General features: G+C 52.6%; 1 protein-coding gene across 6 annotated transcripts; it reads right to left on the reverse strand.

Annotated features, from left to right (window-relative positions):
• Positions 1–287: 287 nt before the first annotated feature.
• Positions 288–12751, reverse strand: NFE2L1 (NFE2 like bZIP transcription factor 1). Of its 6 annotated transcripts, none has more exons than XM_060133948.1 (6): positions 12614–12751; positions 10121–11136; positions 5076–5258; positions 4575–4664; positions 4190–4348; positions 288–3398 (listed from the first exon to the last, which is right to left on the reverse strand). In XM_060133948.1, exons 2-6 carry the CDS (start codon positions 10628–10630, stop codon positions 2040–2042), a joined length of 2301 nt encoding a protein of 766 aa, XP_059989931.1. In that variant the 5' UTR covers positions 10631–11136; positions 12614–12751; the 3' UTR covers positions 288–2039. The 6 variants fall into 6 exon arrangements, with proteins under 6 accessions (XP_059989931.1, XP_059989929.1, XP_059989930.1 ...); XM_060133946.1 differs by having other exon boundaries at positions 5076–5291; XM_060133947.1 differs by lacking the exon at positions 12614–12751 and adding an exon at positions 12210–12304 and having other exon boundaries at positions 5076–5291.
• Positions 12752–18355: the final 5604 nt, after the last annotated feature.

An 18355-nucleotide genomic window follows, 5' to 3' on the forward strand; every position in this document is an offset into this window, starting at 1 on the left:
CCTAGCCTAGCCCTACGAGAAAGGCCAAAAAGGATTCTGAATCCTTCGTCTAAAAGGATTCAGCTGGCAAACCCTACAGAAAGGTACATAACCCCTGTCTGGAAGCTTTAATACAGTATTTAAGACTCTTGTCTTTCTAAATTCTTCATTGTCAACCTCCTCTGCTCTCCACCCACTTTCCCCTAAGAGCTCTGCCTTAGCCACACAATGGCCAGTCCTCTCCTCATGGGGCCTGTTTCCTTTACTCTCAATTTAAACTCAAAATAGGGAAAAATTGCACTTGAGAATAAATCATCCATTTTATTTTATTTTATTTTGTCATGTGCTCACAGCATCTCTCTCTCCTCTCCCTGGCAGGTCACAGAGATAAATTAAAAATAAAATCTACAAGGAAAATAATTTATAAAAGCACTTCCCAGGCTCGTGCCTTCTATCCCTACTGCTCAGTTAGAATGCCTCCCCACCTAAGCAGGGAGGAGAATCAGTGCTTCCCCCCTTCAACTCATTCCTGCTAGCCTGGGGCAGACAATGCTCCAGACCCAGGCCGAGGTGGGGACAGCAGTGGCAACAGTTAGAGACACTGTGGTCCTGGAACCACCTGGCCACCTTGGCGCTCCCCTCTCTGCCTCCCCCAGGCGGTCCTCCAGGAGCCCTTGCTAAACTGGGGGTGTGGAGAAGCTGCCTGTGGCCAAGAGCCTGAGGGAGGGGTACCCTCAGCCCCTGTTACATGCATTTCTCAGTCTCCTAGAAAGAAACCCAAAAAAGAAAGACAGAGACCTCGGGACAGAGGAGAAAAATCCCAAGTGTTCACACGGTTACACGGAGTCTTTATGGCAAAGAGAACATTTAGCAGCTTTGAATATTGGTATCTCCTTTTTACTCAACACAAGCATTCTAGACCCTATAAGTGAAACAGGGCTCAAGCCCTAAAAAAATCAAAGCGCAAGAAACTCTAAGAGGACTAGTTTTTGTTGTTGCTGCTGGGTTTTGTAGTTTTTTGTCTTTCCAGTGACAAAGCCCAGTTGTTGGTAGGGGAGGCCTGAGGGAAGGGTCACTCCCCAGTGTTGTGCTGAATACTGCCTGGCTTCTCCACATCATCCCCCTGCCTCAGAGCAGCTCCCAGGAGGCTGCAGGCCCAGCCCTGTGGGCACTGCCAGCACCCCAGCTCCAGAAGAGCTCCAGGCAGCTGGTGAGGGGCGGGGGCACACGGGTGGGAAGAGAACAGCATTCGCATGCAGGCTCTGATGGAGACGTGGGAGCCTCAGCTCAGGGGTGACTGGGCACAGAGGAAGATGTATGGCAGGGCAGTGAGTGACATGCTTGGTGTTGGGGCTGCTGCAGCATGAGGCCTCACGACCCCTGCCTGTTGACTCTACCCTTTGATCCTAACCCTCCAAGCCAGTGTCGGGTCCCAGGGGCTCCCCTCTGATGGAAACCTCACAGGTGATATTATCCGAGAGCTCCCCGTCAGGGATGCCAAAGTGCAGGAGCAGGAAGAGTTCACAGGCCCCTCTCAGAACCGACTCCGTGTTCCACCCCTCCCCTAGGCTGAAGTGGGGTTTACTCACACCAGTAATCTAGTCCCCTCTAAAACCTGCTGCCTGGAATCCTGGCCAGAGCCAACTTAACCTGCCCTCTGATTTTCTTCCCGCTTTGATTTTTCTGGGTTTTCTGTTTTCCTTCCTTCCTTCCTTCCTTCCAGGAATGAGACTTTCTACTACTTTCCTCTCCTCTCACAAGTCCCTTACTTTCCCTTTTTCGGCCTCCAGCAATGCCAGCACCACCCTTCCCTCAAAGGAAAAGGGTAGGGGTGAGGACCCTGTCCACCCAAACGGTCTGGCCACTTCCACCCCCCTCAGTGGGGGAAGCTGAGCCAGACAGCGCCTGCGCCTGCCTCTTCCTGTCCACTGACCCGCAGTCATCCCATCTGAGATCTATTGGATAAGAAGGCATTAAAGTCCCCGCTGTAGGTCCAGGTCCAGGCCCAGCCCTTCTCCAGTTTCCATCTCGGTGAGCGTCAACCCCCTTCCTCCCCAGGCTCACTTTCTCCGGTCCTTCGGCTTCCTCTCCTGCCGCCGGGCCTGCTGGTCAGCCAAGGTGCGGGGAATGAGGAGGACGCTGCCATCCCCGGCATACTGCAGCGCATACTGACTGGGCGAGTAGGGCCGCCCGTTCTCATCCCGCAGCCGCCCAAACACTTCCTGGTACAAGCTCTGGACCTTCTGCTTCATCTGCCGCAGGGACCGGAGGAACTCAACCTTCTCCCGCAGCAGCCGGGCTTTATCGCGCTGCAGGTCCTCCACATCCCGCTCCAGGTTCAGGATGGTGTCCAGCTTGCGCTTGCGGCAGTTCTGCGCCGCCATCTTGTTCTTGCCACGGCGCCGGATGTCACGGATGAGGCTCAGCTGGGCTTCACTCAGCTGGTACTTGGACAGCAGCTCGTTGAACTCCTCCACAGGCAGGTTGATGATCTTGTCGTTGGTGAAGGGGATCTTCATGGCTCGGGCTCGATGCTCATCCCGGCTCATCTGTTTGTCCAGGAAGTCGGCCTGCTTCTCCTTGCTGCCCTTCTTGAGGGTGCTGGGTGGTGGCAGGTCAGCAGAGTCGAGGGCACTGGGTGCCATGTTGTATGTGTGGTTGTGGCCCACATGCTCCAAATAGGGCAGGCAGGAGAGCTGAGCTGGGTCCTGGTAGCTCATGCGGCAGAACTTGGAATACTCGGGCTGGTAGCCCACAGCGCCCTCAGCCTCTTCCAGATCCAAGGTCTCAGAGTCAGAACTGTAGCCAACTGCACCTTCCTCAGAAAAGGAGGAAGAGGCTGAGGAAGAAGCAGAGGAAGAGGAAGAGGAAGAAGAGGAGGAGGAGGACGAGGAGGAGGAAGAACTACCTTCAGAGCTGCTCAGGGAGGAAGGGCTATGGCTGGAGTCCAAGGAGAGGCCTGAGTCAGAGTCAAATTCCTCTTCGAGCTGGGAGGCCTGCACGGGGTTAAAGCCTTCTTCAATGGCCAGGTCCATCAGGCTGATCTCATCTAGCATGGCTTCATCTAACAGACCCCCGAGTGGGTCAGGCAGCTCAGGGCCTGCTGTGTCATTGGCTGTGCCATTCAGCTGGGGTGGAAAGAAGAGCCCTGCCAGGTTGGTGGAACCAAAGGTGGAGTTGAGGCTGGTGGAATTGCTGGGGACCAGCGGGAGCAGCGTGGAGCTGCCGGCCACAGGCAGGCTCTCCACCTCCGGGCTGAAGAGTGAGAAGTCCTGGCTGCAGCCCCCCAGGGACGCCTGATGCAGGCTGACATTCTGATTGATGGGAGTGTTGGGGGCAAGGCTGTAGTTGGTGCTCAGTGGGTCTCCTGGAGGGGCATCGTACAGGATTTCACTTGTTGATGTGTTCACTTCCATGGCCTGGGAGGGGAGAAGAGCATCACCGTTCACTTAGCGCAGACTCCATCCCCAGGTGTGGCTGGGGGCTCACGATAGCAGGCACCCAACATAGGCACAGCTGCATGGGTGTAAAGGCAAGAGACAGGAAACCACAGCCCACAGCATCAGCTCCTGGCCCCGCTTGATCCATCATGCCTGGCAGAGACGGGTTCCTCCCTGTGGACTCCACCCCAAGGCAGGACTGATCAGCTCCAGGTCATGTTTGGCCCAGACTCCCCCATCATGGAGGAGAGGAAAAAAGCACCTAACACTGCAGAATCAGCACAGTGAAAAGTACACCCAGCCTTGGAGTAAGAAAGCCTAGCTGCACCACTTGCTGTAAGACCAGGAGCATTTCACTCAGTCTCTCTTTGAGATTCAGTGTCCTCACGTTTAATATAATAAAGGGCTGACTAGATGATCCCGAGGGCCAAGTGAAATACAATGGCTGTAAAGCACTACAATAATGTCAGCTTTTATTAATGCTAAACCTAGGAAACACCCAGCCCAGTGATTATCTGCCTGAAGGGAAAGAAGGAGGCGCACCTAGGAGGCAGGCCTGTGTTAGAAGCCTCAGCCCCGGGGCTTTAACCCAAACCCCAATCCTGACACCACCACCTACTGACACGTGGACAGTTACCTCTCAGTGTCCCCACTTTCCTATGGATCAGAAAGGTGTTACTCTCTCTTTTCCCAGAAGTGGAAAAGCAACTGAGTATGAAGACACCCCACACAAAGTCCGAGAGGTTTGTGCCTGGTTCTGATAATCCTACCTGCATTTCCATGATGGACATGAGATCTTGCCACTGCTGTTCCAAATCAAATGGAGACTCTGTCCCCGTCAGGAGAGGAGACAAAAGATTGTTTTGAAGACCTGGGGGCTCACTCTCACTAGGCACTGCTTCTGTTATGCTGGAAATGTCTGCTGGAAACTAGGGCAAAACACAGAGGGTTTAACAGGGGAGGAGGAAAGACCACCTTCTGCTTTCCTCCCCGAGACTACCACCTGAGGTTCTGTTTCTTCCTTCCTCTGAATTCACCCCCAGCAGCCAGGACAAGGCCAACACCAAAAGCCGGCCCCTCAGGCAGCCACAGAGAGACACACTGTGTGCAGGCTGCCCTGCTGACTCAGTGGGCTCTCCCTGGAGTCCTGCTCACCTCAGCATTCTCCCCAAAGGGGCAGGTGGCCTCCAGCAGCCTAAGGCACTCTTCCAGGGACAGGGCTGTCTGGTCCTCCCCACCAGGCACCTGTGGCAACAGCAACTGTTAAGTCTGACTGACCCGGGCCTTGGCTGCCTGTGGGCCGAAGCCCCTTCCCCAGCCTTTCCAAGGGGAAGCTTGAAGGAGGCCCTGCATGGTTGCAGGCCTACACTCGCCCTCCGTTCCCAGGCTGTCGGCTGGCCCTGAGTCCCAAACTCCAGGGGAGAAGAGAGTGGGGGGTTCTGACGCAAGCAGAAAGCCGCTAGATGCTCTGCCTCCCATGTGCTGTTCGTTACCAAGGCGCGGCCCCTCCGCTGCTGCTGCTCTTCTACTCCCGCTTCCTCAGCCACCACTGTGACTTAGAGACCCCAACCCAAGATATACATTCAGGCCCATCCCACAGACACAACCTGCCTTCCCTAAAGAGAAGTTTCTAGAAGTGGGCAGAGGCAGGAGTACCTGTGCAGGGAAGCTCTCCCCAGTCTCTCCATCCACTAGCAAGTTTCGTGCCAGAGCTTCTGCACCCTCGCCTGGCCAGGTGTCCTCCTGCTCTGCTCCATCTTGCAGCTCCTTATCCACATCCTGCTCCTTCTGGCGATGACTGTAGTCAAAAATCTCACGCCCAGCCCCCAGGTCAATATCCTGTCGCCAAAGGATGTCAATCAGATCTATGTCCTGAAAGACAGAGCATCATGACTTTAGCTCTGGGGTCCAGGGGCCCCTCCCTGTCCTGCCCCTCAGAGGTTTCTGCTAGCATCACCCCAACTACTCCCGGGTGGGGCCCCTCCCAATCTACACCTGCCAGACTCTACCCCCTGTCCCCTCCGTACCAGCACGGCTTCATTCATCCATTTCCAGACACCAGCCTCCAAAAAAAAAAAAAAAAAAGAGCTAGCGAAAACCACTAGCACAACCATCACCATACCGGTCTGCGGGCTTAGGATCTGAACCAGAGGCACAGCCAGGCCAAAAAGCAGGGCCATCTTACCACTACTTAAGAAGAAAGGGGGAAGGAGGAGACACTTCCCATTTCGGGAATGGGAATCCCTCAAAACTTGGTTTGTAGAAAGCTGGCCATGGCAAGCAAGAGTGAACTGTCAAGCAAAATTGCTTCGCAGTGGCCAGACTTGCATCAGCCTGTGGTGCCATTTCATTTGCATAAAGGGGTGGGGTGGACTGGAGAGGAAAATCCCTGCATTTGCAACCACCTGATGCAACCAATGACAACGACAGGCTATCCAGCCCTTCCTACAGCCGTTCCCCCTTCCCTGGATGAGGCAGGAGTAAGGCTGAACACCCACAATTCTCAGTCCAGGCTCACCTCAAGATCCATCCCTGCCAGAACAGAATGCCCACTCTCAGCTGATCCCAGCAAGCTGCCTCAATCCCCGGAGAGCCTCAGGCAGTCAGATGATCCTCACTGGACACCCCACCCCTGCCAAGGCCAGCCCCACGGTGTCCCCACAAACCAGTGCTCTCACTCCCTTACCACACCCCAGGACTCACTGACTCCCATCAGGCAACCCACTCAAGGACATAGCCCCCATCACTGCCCAGCCACAACTGCCGCCCCGGGCACCAAAATGCCTCCCTCTCACTCTACGCTGGCGGCTCCTGATTAGTTCCGGCTCCACCTGCTACCCCCAATGCCACCAGCGTACAACCCCAATAAATATGAGGCGTTCGGGTTTCCTGTACATGCCACCCCCTGCAGTTAAAGAAACCCTAAACTGTTGCCTTCCAGTCAGAGATTAAAAGGCAGACACTTTCCAGAAAGCAGTATCCTTAGATTAGACCCACCTCCCTAGATCTGACCAGGTATCCCTCTCCCACAGTAAGCCTCCCTGATCCTAAGACCTCCCAGGTGTACCTCTCCCTGCAGTCTCCCCACATATACCAACCTGAACAGAAGCCCTGGACCCAGGAGCAGAGGGGGGCTGGGCCACCCGGTGACCAGCCACCAAAGAGTTAAGGGGCCGGCTCCCTTTGGCATGGCCCCCACCACTGTGAGAGCTGCGGTCCAGGCGGGTCATGGTGTGCGAGATGAGCCCCAGGGCAGCTGGTGCTGGGCAGCCGGACAGGGGGCTCCAAGGAGCTCTTGGCTCGCAGGGAGCACACCAGGCTGGAAGGGTGGCCCCTTGCTAGCTCCGAGGGGCCCAAGGAGGGTGCCCCGCCCGTGCTGCTGCCTGGGCGGCCCAGCCCAGCCCCCTTCCTCCATCCTGGAGCAGCCCCCTCCCACCTCACAACCCCAATTCCACTCAGGCGCCCGGCAGCCCCCACCCTGAGCTCACCGCAGAGGCTGCAGTGAGATGGGACTCCCACCCCATGCTCCGTGCTCAAGCTGCAGAGGAAAGCAAGCTCCCTCCTGGGCCTATCCTCCCGCTCCTCCCTCTCTCCCCCTCCCCACGCCCCCCAAACTTGTTACCTAGGCTGCAGCAAGGAGCCAATCCCCTCCCCCTCCCACCCCGCAGGTCACTGCTGAGGCTGCGGAGAGCCAATCCCCTCCCCCAGGTCAGCAGCTGGGCTGCGGAAAGAGCCAATCCCCTCCCACTGTCGTTACCTAGGCTGCGACGAGAGCCAATCTCCTCCCCCAAGTCTCCGCTGGAGATGCGGAAGGAGCCAATCCCCTCCCACCGCCTGTTACCTAGCTGCAGCCGGGAGCCAATCTCTGCACCAGGGCAGCTGGAGAAGCTGCCGCAAGGAACCAGCCCATCCCCGGCCGCCTCCGTCTCCTCAAGGAGACGCACCCAGGGGCGGGCAGCCCCACCCAGCCCAGTCAGCCAGCCGGGGTGGCGCAGTGAGAGCGCCCTGGGGGGAAGGGGTGCCACTCTACCTCCTGTCGCATCCTGCTTACCCAGCCCACTCAGGACTGGGACTCAGGACTGGGCAGACACTCCTCCCACAGCTTCTTCGGGAATCTAAGTTCTTCCCTGGAAGTGTAAGGAGTTTTCCCGTTCCTCAGGAGGGCTGTGGCCAGTCGTCCTCAAACCCAAGGCTCAAAAAGCTAGCCTGGGCAGGAACCCAGTGCACCCAGATCCACTGGGAACCAGGGGCTTTGTCACCCTACAACAAGCTAGGCAAGAGGAAGGGGGAAATCCATCTGCACAAATGCAGGGATGTCACAGTGCCGGCCAGGCCTAGCCCCAGGCAAGAGGAGGGAGACAGGAGCCTGAACGCCAGCACTGAAGGAGACAGGTGCTCCGCAACGTCCTGGACACAAACATGTCCCCCCTGCCCCCCACTTTCTTTTTACCCCAGGCTTTGTTCAAGAGCCATCTCTGCCTGAGCCCCGGCTTACATCTCTAAAGCAGGAAGAATGCCCCTGACAGAATCAGGGTCACAATTCTGGCTCCCATCCTCACTGCTGCTCCCCTTGAGCCTAAGGTCAGGTCAGGGACAGTATGTTCTCCTTGGTCGCAGAGTGCTCCTCCTCGCCTGCAAAGAGCTGTACACAGGCCACCCCCCTCTCTGGGCAGAGTGCCAACCTCGAGGGGAATCCTATCCCTGACAAGGGCCTGGGCTATAGCTGTCCATCGAACAGGTCTGGCAGCAGGGGAGTGCTGCCACCCAAGGATAATACCAGCTCCAGCAGTGCCTGTCACATGCTCTGGACCTGGGTATTTTTATCCCTGAGTTGCTGAGGAAATAATGTTCTAGACACACAAAAATCCTCTCTTCCCCCATACCCAGCCTGGGCCCCTAACGCTAACCCACCCCCAATCTCCAAAGGGAGCAGTGAAAGCCTGGTGTCAGGGAAAGCACAAACTTCACGAAGATCAAGAAATGGAGGCAAGCAGGGTCAAAGTCCCATCCCATTCCACCCCAACCCAGCCAATTACATTGAAAACATCCCATCCCACCCCATCCCAGGAGAGATCCCTGCAGGAAGAGGAATGAAGCTATGCCTGCTGGGTTACCAGCAGCAGGGTTCCCAAGCCCAATTACATCTACCCCTTGAGGAGCTACCGTGGGTGGGATGATGGAAGAGGAGGCTGGGAGGCATACTTCTTCAGACCACTGTGCCAAGACTGGAGTCCAGTTGAAGGTAAATAACAGAGGAAGCAGAAGAGAGGTGGCACTGTAAGAATCTCAGAAAAGAGGCACTGCAAGGCAAGGAGTGCTCACGACTCCCATACGCAGGTAATTCTAGTCTCTCTCAAAGTAGAGCCAATGTGAGCCAGCTAAGCACAGAGCAACCCTGGCACTACTGACATTTGGGGCCAGATCAACCTGTTATTTAGGGGCTGTCCTATGCCTTTTAGGAAGTTCGGCAGCATCCCATGCCTCTCTCCACTAGATGCCAATAACACCTTCTCCAGTTGTGACAACCAAAGCTGTCTCTAGACACTGCCACATGTTCCCTGATGGACAAAATCATCCCCAGTTGAGGACCACTGGCCCAGAGAAAGCCACATGATTTGACAGTCACTAACATTCAGAGAACCGAGCTTAGAACAGGCTTCAACGCGGGATGGTAGGCAAAACCTGGTCTGACTGGTATGCAGAAAGAGCCAAGTTCTACAGCATCTGTAAAACTTTTAACATACCTCCACACTCCCTCTTCCCAAACACTCCCCCCATGCACCCCCGCCTCAAGACTCAGCTCTGGAAAACCCAGCCCAGTGCAATCCAGCCTCCTCCTTCCCTAATGGCCAGCGACTGAACTGGATCTTTTCCCAAGCTCCGTAAGACTGAGTGGCAAGACAGGTCCAAACGCAGAGCTCAAAGCAGTCTTATCACATTGGTGGGGGAGGGGCAGCAGAAACCATTTAACATGGTTAGAGGCGACTGCATCACCTTCTGCCCACAACAGTGTGTCAGCCACTCGTCAGTTCAGACCTCTGACAGCTCAAAGCAAGCTGCCTTCAGCAGCAGAATGCAGTTTCTCTTCTAGTTCCCATCCATCCCTCCCGTCCCTACTCGCTGCAGTGGGCCTTTAGCAAAGAATGGGAGCCTTGGCCCTCTCCTGGCCAAGAATAACTATCTAAATCTACCCCTTGGCTCAGACCCAGGAGAGGAGACTTATCAGGACCTTACCACCACAACAGGCCTGACCACAAAGGAGGAGAACTTCAGAATACGTAGGTGTGTTTTGATGTGGGGGGAGGTACAAGGCAACAGTCCACAAAATATTTGTGTCTTAGCAACGAACATACACCGCATCAAAGCCCATCATAACATGACTCCCTCCCCCACCCCAGGCCTCCAGGAGTCATGTTGAAATCCAAGCAGTAAACACACAGGCATGTTCTAAGGACCTCCCACTGCCCTGACAGTTCATTTAGAGGTGGGTCAATGGTTCAACACCAGGAAATGCTCCCAACCCCCAATCTTAGTCAGACAATCTAGCCCACTCCTATCCCAGAACAATGCCTGAGACCCCCCGGAACCTCTCTGGTTCTTTGCAGGGCTTACTACTATTACTACACTCCTTCAGGACCACCCTTCAGCCCACCCCCGCAACCCCAGACCCTTCCCACCCTCCCCTCCACGTCACCACTAACCTCTTTGGTTAAGTCTCCACTGACTGGAGGGGCTACAGCCCCCAAATCCTCCAAATCTTCACTGAATCCCTGCTCCGTTTCGCTTTCTCGCACCCCGTTGTCTGGGCCTGTCACATCTTGGAGACCACTGGAACTCTCGAGGGCGAGGCCCGAGCTGGGCTGGCTGCCAGAGACAGACCCCTCCGGATCCCGGTGGACCAGCCAGGCGTTAACCTCAGTGGTTGGCACCTGGAACCTGTCCAGGGCCCTCACCTGACTGAGGAGCCGCCGGGCAGTGAAGTAATTGTCCAGGTCTATGCTCTTGGGGTGGATACCATAGCCATCCAAGGTATTCCTCAGGTTGTGGAACTGGGTCTGAGTATAGGCAGAACTGGGCCCCAGGATGATCTCCCGGAGCGGGGGGAGCTGCGAGGTCAGGTAAGTATCCACGTCCACCCGCACCCCGATCAAACTCAGCAGAATGGTGAACTGGAGGAGTCCTTCCGTTAAGTATTTCTTCAGAGAAAGCATTGCTGAAGGACCAGAATGTTTATGCTTTTTGGTTTTTAAATCTTCCAAAAGACAAATCAAGGCCACTGCTCTGCTGCTCCAGCCAGCAAGTTACCCTCTTCAGTGCCAAACCCTGTACCCCACCCTGGCAGAACACAGGGGCTGAGCTTCCTGACAGCCTCAGAGGAAAGCACACCCCTTGGAGCCAAGGCCACACTCCAGACCACATTCACTTTTCCCTTCTTGACACCTCACCTCTGAAAGTACAACTGTTTCCTAACCCAGTCCAGGCCCTCAGGGCCCACGTGACTTACTGTCTCCACAGTCCACATACAGTCACTTCCTCACTCACATTAGTTGTCCTCTCTGTAAATTTCACTGCAGGTTGTTCTCGGGAACAGCTGATGGATATTTTTTTTCCTTCTCTCTCCTAAGGTTTATTTCCTTTGGCTGGAGCTACAGGCCTTTTGTCTTGGGTCAGAGTGTCCCGCCTCCTCCACACTTACCAGGGGGGTTTCCAAAGAAACCTGAAATGGGAATCACAAAAGCAACAGGATAAGATTCCATAATTTTCATGCCATGACCAAGGCAGAGGTAGGAAACACATTAAAAGGCCACTTTTATTTTTTATTTAAAAAGAAATCAGTTATTATACTCCAAGAAAAACAAAACATGAAAACCTGTTACAGACAGAACAACTATGAGAGGAAGGTATTGCTCACAAGGGACCTCAGTTTCTGGATATTAATTCTGCAGCACCCTAAAAGGTGGTTCATTTTGGATAAGCAGATAATGCCCAGGGCATCCAAAATACTTTACACGTTGTCTGATTTACCAACCCTCCCCCCACCCCATACACACTACCCAGCTTCTATTTTTAGCGTGAGAAGTCCATTTCCTATCTTAAAAGAAAGTTTGTTTCTCCTCTCTCAGTATAAAACTGCCTACAATTCTTGTGCCTTCAAGTTCTAAAAGGGAGGGAGAGATTATTAATGGGTGAGAGTAAAAGGACAAGAAGACAACCACCACATCATAGAAAAGAATAACGCCTTTTGTTTTTCCAACTTTAAAATCTGATTTCCCTTTCCTATCACTCTCACATTTTAAAAAAATGCGGGTACTGACGAGATGGGGGGCCCTGAGGCAGGATTATTAGGTCCAGAATTTGAATAGGCAGGTTTTATTTTCATTCACGTGACCTTCTGATCCAAAGCAGAAGGATATGGCCAAGTCTTCAACCCAGATAGCCAAGTGGGGAGGGAGTAAAGCTGCCTTTCACTTTCTAGTCTCTACTTCTGAGCTTCCATTAACCTCATAAACCACGACATAGCTCTCTCCTGTTCACTGCTGTGACCCATCTACGAACTTCATCCTAAAGAGAAAGAGGGATATATACACATACACACACACACACACGCCCTTATCTGGTTGGAGTAAACATAATTGCGACCCAGAATTCCTGCTTACACTTCCCTCCAATTCTCACGCAATTTACTACTAAAAACCTCCCAAGAGCCAATTAAGTTCGAGAAACCGGACAAGGTCCCTTAAAGATCGAGTAAGGCCAGGCCTGAGCCCGGTCCCACCCTGCCCCGGATACCCGAGTCCGGCTGGGACCAAGTCGCCATGCCGCTCCTGGCGCCTCGACTTCTAGCCTCTGGGCAGCAGCGAACAAGTGCTACTTTCCTGGCCTTGACCCACCCTGACGGCCAAACCCCACCCCGCCCTCCGCCCTTATGGCCCCACCCCGCTCCCAAGCCTGGGCCTAACACCACGCCTTCTCAGGCTCTCAGCCCTCCCCAGTCCAACCCACCCCGGAGATGCTTTCTCCACTGCCTCTCGGCCCCTCCCTGCCAGGCCCAGGGCCCGGCCCCGACGCGAACTCCGCTCGGCCGCCCGCTCCCGCCTCCTGCCCCTCAGCTCCACCCCGCCGCCCTTCACCCCGTAAGCCTCGGCCCCGTGGCGCTGCGCCCCTCCCGTTAGGGAAAGAAATGTGCTTGATACCCTCTGCTGATCTCGGCGTCCGCCGCTGCCGCCACAGCAGGCGCTCAGCCCGAGGCCAGGCCTTGCCGCCGCCACCGCCGGCCGGCCTAGAGCTCGCCAGCCTCCGCTTCCCTCCCCGCCCCCTCCTTCTACCTCACACGGAAGCCCGCCCTCCGCGTACTCCCCCGGGACACGTTTCTCCAATCAACGAGCGGAGACATTGGCCGTCGCCGGATGTCGCTTTGATTGACAGCAGAGAGAACCCAATGGCTGAGTGCGCCTCCTTCTCCCTTTACCGATTTCCCAAGACTGACACGGTCCACGGCCCAATGGGCATGTAGGCCCGCCCCACGGCATGGGCCCACCAATAAAGTGGGGCGAAGGCCCTATCGCCCGGCGTTCGGGACCCCTCAGCCGTGCGCCCGTCGCTCGCCGGCTGCAGGAGGTATTACAGGCTGGGCACGGAGTGAAGTTAATAGGCTGAGCGCTTCCAGTGCATTCTTTGGCGAGGGTATAAGGGCTTAGGGCTGGGAATGGGAGGTGGTATCGCCGCCGGAGTGCGGGGTCCCCCCCTTGAGGGTTCCCACGGTGACTTGCAAAAGTCCAGTAAGACCTGAGATGCTGAGGTGGGGCACAGAGCATGTGTTTCGCATGGTGGGGACGCTCGTGCCGCCATTTTGGGTGCTGGCAGCGGAAACGGCTCTCCTAGCTTCCGCTCCGTGCGGGCTGCGCGTTGGGCCCCTTGCCAGTCAGGGATCGTTACGCCGCCTGTCCCAGGCAAACCCTGCGGACGGCTTGCCACGACGGTGGTGGGACGTTGGGATTATGAGGAATGTGACATAATTAGTTGTTTTTGTCATAATACAAACACTTTCTCCTCTGTACCAACCTCCCCACACACCCCCTCTGCCCAGCCTCCCACGCAGGTTAGTTTTGCTTTTCAGGAACTTTCCTCAGTTTCTAGTGTTCTCCAGTCTCTTCTAGCCGACATCTTTGTGATTTCCAAACATTGGTTTACCTCCAGCATCACCTTGGGAAGTTGTTGAACTTGCACATTTTGAGGCACCACACCAGAGGTTCTGATTCTTACCCTTGGGTGGCAGCCTGATAACCTTGCCCGTTTATTAAACAACTCGGGTAGTTTTCATACAGCTGGTGCAAAGACCACTTTTAGGCTGTCACTGAGTTGGCGGCGTTTGCAGTAAGTTGTTCCTAGCTGTGGGACAAAAAGAGGCATTGACTCAAATTCTTGACTCCCTGGAAGATCCTGCTAATCTAATGGGCGAGCCATTGGTCCTTATACAACCAAGGACAAGGCCAACTGGTAATTTATTTGATGAGAACACCTAGTCCATCATGTGTTTGGAGAATTAGGCGGCTTAATTATGGGTGGTTCACAGATTATAATGCACTTTCACCATGTAGGAGTATACTGCGTTGAATCCTCAGAAAACTAGTTACTCATTTCAAAGACAGATTAAGGGGACTTCCCTGGTGGTGCAGTGGTTAAGAATCCGCCTGCCAATGCAGGGAACATAGGTTTGAGCCCTGGTCGGGGAAGATCCCACATGCCACTACTGAGCCCGAGTGCCACAACTACTGAAGCCCGAGCCCCTCGAGCCCTTGCTCCGCAACAAGAGAAGCCACTGCAACGAGAAGCCTGTGCACAGCAACAAAGAGTAGCCCCCGTTCCCCACAACTAGAGAGAGCCGTTGCGCAGCCAAAAATAAATAATTAACCAAAAAAAAGATGGGTTCAGAGAGCACATGTTTTATTTATTCATTTTACTATTTGTCACCCAGAAAATGCTAAAATAGAAACCCCATGAGGACTAGAATTTTGTGCATTAACTGTTGAGTCTTCAAAACCTAGGACAGTGCCTGCAATAGCAGATACTTAATACTTGCCAGGAGTTCCCTGGTGGTCTAGTGGTTAGGATTCCAGACTTTCACTGCCATGGCCTGAGTTCAATCCCTGGTCAGGGAACTGAGATCCCACAAGCCCACAGTGTGGCCAAAAATAAATAAATAAATAAATAACATCTCGACTTTAAAAAATAAATAAGGAACTTCCCTGGTGCCGCAGTGGTTAAGACTCTGCACTTCCCATGCGAGGGGCCTGGGTTCAATCCCTGGTCAGGGAACTAGATACCACATGCATGCTGCAGCTAAGAGTTCACATGCCACAACTAAGGAGCTGGCGAGCCACAGCTAAGGAGCCCACCTGCCACAACTAAGACCTGGTACTACCAAACAAATAAGTAAAATATTTTATGGAAGTTCCCTGGTGGGCTAGTGCTTAGGATTCCGCGCTTTCACTGAGGAGGCCAGGGTTCAATCCCTGGTTGGAGAACCATCCCACGTGCCGCCAGAATACAAGAAATAAAATAAAACATTTTTTAAATAAATAAATAAAAAGTACTTGCTGAATAACTGAAGGGGAACTCAAGCAGGCCTGTGATTAAAAGTTCCTGTTAAAAGCAGAAATCAATAATTGGAGGAGGTGTGGTTTTGAAGGATATGACATATTATCTAAAAAAATGGATGACCTTTCAGCCCCTGAATAAGACCATGAAGGTAAACACTGCTGTTGGATAAGAAAAGAGGAGAAATTAAGGTGTAATCAGTAACTCTAAAAATATATCAAGGGGGTTGAGAAGGAAATATTTTAAAACCATAGCACTAAAAGATATCAAGACTAGACTAAAGTTACCAGGCTAAAATACAAGACTATTTTGAGAAGATAGAAGGAGAAATTGCATACTAAGAGTGGCCATCTGTTTGACACAGCAAATAGAGAACAATTTTAAACCTTGACACAGTTCTGAAAAAACAACAACTGGGCAATCGTTTATCTATGGGGAGTCAGGGAACCTTAGCACCAACAAAACTGAGTGTTTTGGACAGTCCATTTGTACTTTACAAGTTTCTTTTGAGCTGCATAGCAGGGTACCAGGTGCCTGGGATGAGAAATAAAGTTATGTAGTACATATAAGACTAACATGAAATCAAGATAAACATTCACTGAAATGGCAACTGTGGGTGGGACAGCCACACTGAGGAGATAACCATGTGATACTCTCACATCACTTTGAAAGCCTAAATTCATTTGGTCACTTTTTAATGACTCACAAGTTTGTTAAGATAGCTCTCTTACCCATCCTCTTTTTTCCTTTCTCTCCTTTCTGGGGTCCTGGGTGTGGAGAGAGTTACAGGCACTGAGAATAGGAAGGGCTCCATGTTAATCCTTAGAGAAACATGGGGAGGGGGAAGGGTAAGCTGGGACAAAGTGAGAGAGTGGCATGGACATATATACACTACCAAATGTAAAACAGATAGCTAGTGGGAAGCAGCCGCATAGCACAGGGAGATCAGCTCGGTGCTTTGTGACCACCTAGAGGGGTGGGATAGGGAGGGTGGGAGGGAGACGCAAGAGGGAAGAGATATGGGGATATATGTATATGTATAGCTGATTCACTTTCTTATAAAGCAGAAACTAACACACCATTGTAAAGCAATTATACTCCAATAAAGATGTTAAAAAAAAAAATCCTTAGAGAAGGGGTGGGAAAAGTGTGGAGAGGTCTTTTGCTCACACTATCCTGTTCCCTTTCTTTTGCCTCCCAACTTCAAGTACTATGTTTAAATGTGTATAATAATTATTTGAGTGTAAAGTGGGAGAGAGCTGGATCAGGAACTGTATTATTGGGTTAAAGAATGACTAGGAGAAAAAAAAAAGAATGACTAGGGGTAGTTAGCTTAGCAGTTACAGAAAGGTGGGAAGAAAAATGGGAAAGACAAAGAATTGCTAGCCCATTGCAGGGGCTGAGGAGAGCAGAGACGTAGAGAAAATCTCAGCAGCCGGCAGTGAGGCCTGGCAGGGTGTAGGCACCCAGGATATTTAATAGTACTCTGTGTAGGGAGTGGAGATCGAAAGACCATCTTCCACGCTGTCTAGAGTTCCAGGTCAAGTCTGAGCAGGTGTAAACCTCCTTCCCAGAACCCACTGATTAACCTTGTAAAATCCAGGGTGTGTCCTTCTTCACCCAGGAAGCCACCCTCCTCCCCGCCCCCCACACACACACCCTCCTTTCCCGGGAACAGCTGTTAATAGGACAATTACCCAAGAAGCGAAAGAAAGATCCCATGCTGATGTGTCATCCGTCCTGGTATATCCATTAAATCAGACTGAGAAGACCACTGGAAAAAGTGAGTGCATGCACTTGCTCCCTGAGGGAGAGGCTGAGAGCCAACAGTGGAACCAGGTCTTGCCAGGGAGGCTCCAGGCTGCTCAGGAGAGAAGGCAGTGGGAAGCCAGGAAGTTGGTTAGTTCTAATGCACAGGGATTTGGGGTCATGAAAGGAAGCCAGCTAACTACACTGAAATCCTACTCGTCCCAGTGATATCTACGTTGACCCACCTTCCTCTGTAGGAACAGCTGTTGCTGCCATCGGGCAGGCACATCCATCCTCCAAACATCCTGTGATGACGACTCCTGTCCAGAAACCCTCGGAGAAGGGCATGTGGGAAGGCAGACTGGCTGTGGTTTAGAGTTCTTCTGGAATAGCAGGAATTGCTTTTTCCCCAAAGGGGAAACCCAATCTTTCTGCCATTCTGCTCACCCATTAGTTTTCCTTTCTTTAAAAATGTTTTTAAATGTTGTTAACCTATATAAATATTTCTCACTCTCCAATTTCCAACTAGTCAAGGGGAATGGATAAAATGACTGCCTGAGATTTCCTTAACACCCTTCTGAGAGATTCTAGCATTACATCCTGTCAATACCCCCTTTCTTACATGGTAAACATCATTAGCAAGCTTGTTACCATTAAACCATCAAAAGAGGTTCTACAAGCGTCTCTTCCCTGTGCACCTCTCCCATGGCTGTCTTAGAAGATTGCTTCTCAACCCTGGCTGCACATTAGAATCACCTAGGGGGCTTGCCCAGGTCCCACCCCCCCAACTAATTAAATCAGAGTCTCCCAGAGCAGCCCTGGACATCAGGATTTTGTAAAAGCTCCTTAGGTGATTCTTATATGCAGCCAGAGTAGAGAATCAGTAGCTTGGGGGCAAGAATCCAAGTTGAGTAAAAAAGCACAGCGGTGGTAATCATGAGTGCGGACCAGAATCACCACCTGATTTTACGACGTGCTCTTTCTCAGTCCTAACGTGTTCTCTTCCTGGACCTACCCAATGAAAACGCTTCTTTGGTCATTCATGTCTTGGTGTAACATTTTATGAAGCTGAACTCAGTGGTCCTGTATGTCTCACCATGTTGTCCCAAACAGTGTTGGGTAACTTTCTTTGTATAGCTCTCAGTGTGGCATGTCACAGTCAGTGAGGTGCTATTGTGAGGCGGGAAAAGTGGGTGTTTTGGACTCAGAGCTGCGTTCCAAAACTTACTAGTTGGGCCCTCCTGAGCTAAAATGGAGATAACTATATACATATTCACAAAGTTTAAAAATCGGATCCTGTGTATAAAGTCATTCATGCATGGGTAGAGCTAAGCGTGAGGTCCCTTTCTTGCCCAGCTCTCTCTCCACCCACCCTACAACCTTGTTATCCCAGAGAAAGCCAAACACATTGAAGAAATGAGAGCTGTCTTTAGGATGGTCAACTGGAAACTCATCCTGCAGACAGAGCATGGAAGCTTTCGTTTTCTCTCTGGAGGATGCCACAAGCACACACAACCACACCTCACATTGCACACACACCTCCCCCTCTTGACATTATAGCAGGAAGGAGAGAGAAAGGCTGTTACCCA

Source organism: Lagenorhynchus albirostris, chromosome 20, assembly GCF_949774975.1.
Source record: "Lagenorhynchus albirostris chromosome 20, mLagAlb1.1, whole genome shotgun sequence".
Classification (NCBI taxonomy): domain Eukaryota; kingdom Metazoa; phylum Chordata; class Mammalia; order Artiodactyla; family Delphinidae; genus Lagenorhynchus; species Lagenorhynchus albirostris.